This window comes from Perissodus microlepis, chromosome 5, assembly GCF_051167445.1.
Source record: "Perissodus microlepis isolate ML-2025 ecotype Zambia chromosome 5, ASM5116744v1, whole genome shotgun sequence".
NCBI classification, from domain to species: Eukaryota; Metazoa; Chordata; class Actinopteri; order Cichliformes; family Cichlidae; genus Perissodus; species Perissodus microlepis.
This window is the reverse complement of record NC_140465.1, coordinates 18,663,504-18,670,706: the sequence shown is the minus strand read 5'-3', so window position 1 is coordinate 18,670,706 and position 7,203 is coordinate 18,663,504. Positions and strand designations below refer to the sequence as shown.

At 42.6% G+C, this 7,203-nt stretch overlaps 1 protein-coding gene across 1 annotated transcript; it reads right to left on the bottom strand.

Moving 5' to 3' along the window:
• Window positions 1-16: 16 nt before the first annotated feature.
• On the bottom strand, window positions 17-6,065 carry mfap2 (microfibril associated protein 2). Its single transcript, XM_084928484.1, has 9 exons — window positions 5,742-6,065; window positions 4,140-4,201; window positions 2,752-2,799; window positions 2,339-2,365; window positions 2,179-2,244; window positions 2,022-2,063; window positions 1,853-1,940; window positions 1,136-1,209; window positions 17-724 (listed from the first exon to the last, which is right to left on the bottom strand). Exons 2-9 carry the CDS (start codon window positions 4,168-4,170, stop codon window positions 621-623), a joined length of 480 nt encoding a protein of 159 aa, XP_084784610.1. The 5' UTR covers window positions 4,171-4,201; window positions 5,742-6,065; the 3' UTR covers window positions 17-620.
• Between the last annotated feature and the right edge of the window lie 1,138 nt (window positions 6,066-7,203).

Genomic DNA, 7,203 nt, shown 5'->3' with positions numbered 1-7,203 from the left:
TGACACGCTGATCAGCTGTAGTAAAAAAACAAAACAAAGTTTATTTTTTTTCTCAGTCTCTATAGTGACAGTTTTACAAAGCAGTAGTACAGAGGTCATTTGTGAGGTCACTCCTCACTACCTGTTTCATCACATATCTCATGATCTTGGATAGCGAGACAGCTGGCGGCTGGATATCGATTCGTTTTGTCTGATGTCAGTGCACTGCGGCCACCATTGATGAGCTAATCATGACAATGACTGCTTTTCAACACAAATACAGTAACGTACCAGTAAACACGAGAAGATTAATGTGATACGATATGCAAAAAATTAAAAAATAAAAATAGAGGATGTTCTGTGGCTTTATGTGCACCTCTAAAAGTTTTATAGCACCAGTGATTTATACAGTCATCAACGTCCTTTGGATTATACGTATCCTTACACACAGGATCTAGTGAGCAAACACACATGTGGAACATTTTGGACGAAGAGAAACATGCTGAAATGCAGAAGTGCTTTTCGCACAGGGGTAGTGGGGGTGTACAGAGGGAGAGGAGGGAGGGAGGAGGGCAAAGTAAGACAACGTGATGAGGGAGGTGAAAAAGCGGCAGTATCTGGGCGGGTGGTGTCCCTGATCATCAGCAGCTTCCGCAGCTCTTCCCACAGCTTCCTCCTAATGATGCACACTGGCCACTCAGCGCCGCCACTCCACAGCGAGAAAACTGATCACGACACAGGTCCGCTAAACACACACAAGCACACACACACGGTCCGTTAAAATCAATCTCATGATTCTTTCTCATATGAGCTATTGTCCAACACAGACAATTAAAATCATTAGAAAGTTATTTTCTATAAGCAGGCTTGTAGAAATTTTTGGATAACAAGCCAAATTTATACCATCACTTTAGAATTTGTGTATATTTTACATGCGTTTCTCTTTCATTTATATTTATATTTATTTATATGCCTTTGAAGATTTGGTTTTATTCATTAATTTATTAACCTGCAAGATGAAAATTAGCCTGGCAAACCTGGCATATTTACAGGATGGGTTTAAGTGCTTGTGTTAATTAATATGCACTGCCCCTTTTAAATTAGTACATAAAATATCAAGGAGTAAATGCATGAACACAGGTTACGCGAATCCCACCTCTGAGCAGCTCCTCGTGTGCGCACACAGTCCTCACGCAGACCTCCTTGTTGACGACGTACACCCGCCGCAAACTGAACAAAAACACATGCAGAGGTCACACGTGCGGCGCCAGGAGCAGCTCACAGTCATCATGTCGGTCTTATCAGTCACAACTGCATCTACAGGCAACAGTCTATAGCCGTTCTATACCGAATCAAATCCACTGTTGCCTATTTAGTGAGACACTGCACTTCATGGTGTTTCCTCATTACTACTGAAGTTTATTTTGAGTCAGCACCGCATACGAACTCATAAGAACTAAATGAGGGTTGATCCACAGCTGGATATTGTTCCCAACAAATACACTATTTAGTCCTGTTTGACTAATGGAGTCTTTGAAATGATTGCTGAGAACAGGCCGTACAATCTTTATCCGGTAAGTTCTTGGAGAGCAGTTTGGCTCCTGGTTGCCTTTTTGTTAGACACCTTGAAACATCTGCATCGTATAAAACCTCATTCCTTTTGTTTTGGATCTGCATAAATGCACTATAGTTCCAGCACATTGTTAACATCAGAATTAACTGTGCTTCAGTGATATTTACATTAGAATAACAGACCAAAACTAGCACAGTGCACATGAGGTAAATATCCATTCATCAAGACGAAATGAAGCCATGCAGTATTACTTGTAATCACTGCTTTCTGTTGCTGTTGTGCTCCTTTAAAAGCACTTACCTGTAGAAACAGAGGCTGTTGAGACACTGCTTGCATGGCTTGTGAACTGAGTAGAGTCGGGTGCAGAGGTACTGCTCCTCTCTGCAATCTGGGAATCAAACAACAGAATCATTTCTCCACTCTACGTAAAACAACTGTCTTTCTGTTCTCGTCTCTCCGAATCACTTACCGAGAGGTCCAGGCTCCGTGGGCTCTGTCAGGAATTCGGGATCTGTTTTTTTCAAATAGTATGAGACATGCAGCAATTTGCATTCATTCATTCAATCAATCGTGACAGCACTGGGAGTAAATCTGTGACTGATGGGAGGAGAGCTAAGCAGACATACCTGATTTTCCAGGACGGATCACGGGGTTGAGCTGAACCTGCTGCTGATAGCCTCCACGAGGAGGGTCTAAATAAGAGGAGAGAAATATTTTCCCACTTATACACTTGGCATAACATTTAGAAAATGAGGAAACTGAAAAAAAGAAAAGTAAATGTCTTACCTGCAGTGTACTCATAGTCTTGGAATTCTTAAAACAAGCAAGAGAGAAACATGTTTCATGAGATCAACCGTTTGTTTAAAAAAACCCCACAGAAAGCGCTGCACCATATAACGTGAACCACCTGCACGAGTTCACAAGCTTGTGAGTCAGTAATCATGACTTCATATGCAAGATGTTTAAAAATAATAAGATGCAGACTGGTCAAAGTGCTATTTACACTACATTGCAGTTGCTATGCGAATGACAAACATGTGAATCAGGAGAAAGACAGAGAGAGAGGGGGAGGGCGAACTCCTCGAGGGTGGGTGATACAGCAGAGGATAACGAGGAATTGAGAACAGATGTGGAGAGCTCTGATGTAAACCGATGCTGAGCAGGAACAATGTAGGCCAATATTCCCTTAATTAACTTACCGTTAAAGATATATGGATCCTGGTACTGGGGCTGGCTGAACAGCACAACTGTTGACATCGTAGACAAAGAGAGGAATCACAAAGACGGAATGATGAGAGAAGTGCAGTCGGTGAAACACAAACAGCTCTATCACTGGTGTTTTCTAAGTCTTTTAAGATCACACTCAACTCCTTTAATAAGGCAGCTATGAAGTATGAAACGTTACAAATGTTGGAAATGCAATCGCACCTGATAATTATGTGGTTTTTACATCTTCAAGCTCTAGCTAGCACTACTGCAGGACCATTATTGCAAATGACAAGTCACAATCCCATCAAGCTCGGGAACGTGGGGAGAAAGACCGCACATGGCGTGAGGGGTTTGGGCAGGAAGCCTTTCTGCTTAAGCCTAACCATTAGTGAGTGAACACTGAGAAGAATAACACCATTACATCACTACCAGCAGCCTGAACAAGGATCCATGGATTCTTTGCGTTCATGTTGGTTATGTCAAATTCTGACACTAACCTCTGAAAAACACAGTAGAAATCGAGACTCATCACATCAGGCAGCGTTTTCCGATCTTCTCTTGGCTAATTTTGGTGAGTCTGTGAGAACTCTAGTCTCAGCTTCAGCCATGGCACGTTCACCTATCTTTCTCATTCTGATGCTCGCTTCAACTTCAGCAGGTCGTCTTGGTCATGACTACACGCCTAGATCCACTGGGCTGCCGCCATTTGATTGGATGATTAAGTATTTGGGTTCAAGAAGTGGAACAGATGTACTTACAAAATGCCAAGTGAGACTTTGTGCTGCTGTATCTCACTATTATTCAGAGCTGCATACATGTGTTATCTTTGCAGCTTTTTCTCAGTTTGACTAAATTTTTTTGCTATTCGAGGAATAGTGAACATAGTGAATAGTGAATAGGAATAGTGATCTTTGTTTTTTACAGTGGGCAGCAATTTTCTGTTAAAATTTGAAAAGTTTCGGGAGGTTTTCAGCATTTTTGGTCGAGAGCAAGGAGTGTGTGGGACTAAACTGGATAACGGTGATAACAGGTGCTGTTGGGGCTGTTTTGTTGTTGAGGTCTGAACATGAAATGAATAAAGGAATAAATAAACGAGTTGTTTGACATTTTTTTAAATGTTGGCAGGGCTTTGTTGTTACCTTTAGACTGAACTATTTATCTGTCATTTAATCTTATTTAAGTTGTTGATCGAGGAGTTTTTCATGCATGATACAGACATGAGAATGGTATCAGTTTCCTTACCTAACTTGAAGCAAGAAAGCAAATAAATCTATTATACCAAAATGTCCAAACATTTAGTATTGAGCCTTTGGTGTTACAGAGAACCGATTTGTTTTTTGAAGCTGTTTCAGCTCATAGAGGCCTGTGGTGCAGTTACCTGGCATGCAGAGTAGCAGGAGGACTCTCATGGTCGCTCTGGGAGGTAGACTGACTTTAACACTGGAGGGAAAATGAGAGTATTAATCAAAACAAAACAACATGAGGGGGATAAAGTGCTCAGTGCTGGACACTGCTTTGGTCTCCTGAAAACTCGTCTCTTCTCTTTCCCCCGTCCTCCGTCACCTTTCCACCCCCCCATACTTCTGCCCCCCTTAAGCCATCATCCCCACTGTGACCAACACCACCACCTCCTCCACCGGGGAACTGTGGCAGCAAGAATGTGGCATGTCTTCCTCAGAACAAACTTTCTGTTTTACAGCTTTTCCTCGCAGCAGCACACAGTCCGCATTCCAGGAAAAGAAACAGAGGACCCCTCGACCCCACCCCACTCTCTTTCTCTCTGGGTTTTCTTCATCCCTCCCTCTTTATGCCTCCTCATCCTTCATTTCCCTTCTGTCGCTCTCACTGGTCATTTCCTACCAGCCCCCCCCCCCCCCTTTTCCCCCTTTTCTTTCTTCTTTACCCCACCAAGCAACAGAGCTTTTTTAAAAAATAAAACCCCACTCTGAATCCGTCAGTGACATTCATGAAGTCACACTGTTACATACAGTAAAACTCATTACCTTACACTGACTAAAGTACTTTTCCACTTTGTGGAAAGTATGAACGCTCCTCCTCCACAGCTGCTGCTGCACTGTGGGCCACTTCATGCACTAAACCTGATTGTGTGGTACATACACAAAACCCACTCTTTTCTTTTCTCCCTCCCCTTTGTTTGTGTGTGTTTGTGTGTGTGTGTAACTAAATGCAGATTTTCTAGGTCACATTTGGACACAAACTCTGTGAGTAAAACACTTTTTGCACAAGTTGTGCATGCATGCCAAACAATTTGTGCAACTTTGTGTGACACTAAAACACACACACAGTTCTTGGTGTGCATCACAGTGGCTTTCGGAAACCATATGTTTTCACAGCACACATCTGGGAGCCATTACCCCCCCCCCCCCCCCCCCCTACACACACATACACAAAAAACCCACAATCAGGAGATGCTCTGCTGTCATCCATTTTTGCACCATTTGGTTTTTTATAGTTAAAAAAGGAAACACTAATGAATCATTTCTGCATATGCCCTCATCGACCCCTATTCTCTGGAAGCAGCTCAATTTTCCCCCCACTCAATGACAGAGAGGCTGGAAAGAGGGTTTAGTTTTCACCCTCTCACCAGTGCCATCGCTGCAGTCCCTCCTCCTCCTCCCTCTTCTTCTCTCCAGTGAAAACACAGGACCACATGTCAATTCTCAACAGCCATTAATATACACCCAGAATATCCTCGGCTATTTTTGGTTTGCATTAAGCAGACTGATAAGCGCCAGGAATGCTTTGAAGTCCTTTTAAGACTCACCGCACTGCATGAAGTCTGTGCACAAAAAATGTCTCCTGATTTTTTTTCCCTCCTCCACAACCTTCAGCATAAATGCAGTTTAGATCAGGTAAAGTCTATAACTCATTTCATACGTGCATTTAGTAATAGTAATAATAAAAAAGAAACAAGAAAGTCAAACTAAACCAGTCATGCGACTTTTTTCAGAGATCTTACCCAACTTTGACTCAATTCGCTCCGACTTTCTGCTGCTCTCATGTGTCCTGTGAGTGCAGGAGGACTTCCAGCGCCACATTGTACCACCCCGCATCTGCAGTCTCCTCCCCGTCCAGTCCAGCCCCGGCCTCCAGCAACGACCAGCAACGACCCTGTCAGTGAAGAGCTATGCAGAAGTGGAAGCTATGCTATAAACTGAAATCGAAGGGTAAGTTCACATGATCCGTAGTGCTAATTTCCAGCTCCGTGTTTTATTCTTGTGCTTCCAGGATAGTTTAGCATGATTTACATTTCTAAAAAATAATCCTCATTTTTCTTAATATGGGCACTGGTGCAGCCCTTTCATGTAGTTCATCTACTGCTTGAAACAAGACTTTTAGCTATCTTCCCATATTATTTTTAGATGGCTTTCTTCTGATTGGCTGGCCTGTGCAAACAGAAGGTCTGGACAGCGGGTGGGTGGGGCTTCTGTGCTCACAGTCTGTGATGTCCCCCTTTCACTGATAAAACAAGTGACAAAAGTACAAAAAAAAAATTTCACCCAGAGCAACTAATTGTTTATTACCTTGAACCTTTGGCAATCTTTAACGCACATGTGAGCACACACAAATGTACAGTATAACGCTCCTAACATATCAGGGTTGAGTCACACCAGTTTTTTGGTCCTTTTTTCCTGGCATTGATGTCTTGTATGTAATGTCAGCACATATAAATACCAGCCATGTTTTCCTTTATACAATACAACTGCATGTGGGTCTTTGTTAAATTCTGTACACATAGAAAGTTTTTAAATAATCAGGCCTCATCACATCTTAAAGACCTCGTAGATCGCTCCCAGACTGCAGGCTTAATTGTGGCAGAGCCTTCAGCTTTAAGGTCATTCTTCTGTGAAATCAGCTCCCAGCTTGGTTTTGGGAGACAGACCCCCTCTAAATTTTTAGATTTTAAGCTTTTTGGTAAAGCTTACAGCCAGGGCTCGATCAGGGGACCCTGCTGCTGCGATAGGCTCAGGCTGCTGGCAGACTTCCCATGATGCACTCTACTCCACTTTTTTTCTTCTTCTCTCTCCCACAGTTTGTATCTTCTCTGTCCCATCGTCCCACAGCTGGTCTCTTGCAGATGGCTGCCAGAGGCTTGTTGGGGTTTCACTCTAATATCACATTGTATGAATTTGCACTTTATAAAGCTGAACTCCTTTCTTGTGTAAATAAACTCCAGTTTATTTATATGTACATACCCACAGCACTGAAAGCAAAGCTCTGCATTGAGTCCTCCAGAGATTAGTCTGCTGTACAGATGACAAACTCCATTTTACAACATAAAGCAGGATTTTAGTGCCCCTTTAATTACAGTCAACATACAATAAGAGTTTTATTGCTGGTTGAAAAAGCTTTGAAATGCTTCAGATGGTTCAACTCATTTGGCTCTGCTCAACAGTGACACCCAGAGGACACTGAGTCAA

Coding starts and splice junctions, on each gene's coding strand:
- mfap2 (XM_084928484.1), bottom strand. CDS start 4,170: ATGAGAGTCCTCCTGCTACTCTGCATGCCAG. Junction 2,064..2,178: donor GATCCGTCCTGGAAAATCAG/GTATGTCTGCTT, acceptor TGAAAAAAACAG/ATCCCGAATTCCTGACAGAG. Junction 725..1,135: donor ACACGAGGAGCTGCTCAGAG/GTGGGATTCGCG, acceptor GTGTGTGTTTAG/CGGACCTGTGTCGTGATCAG.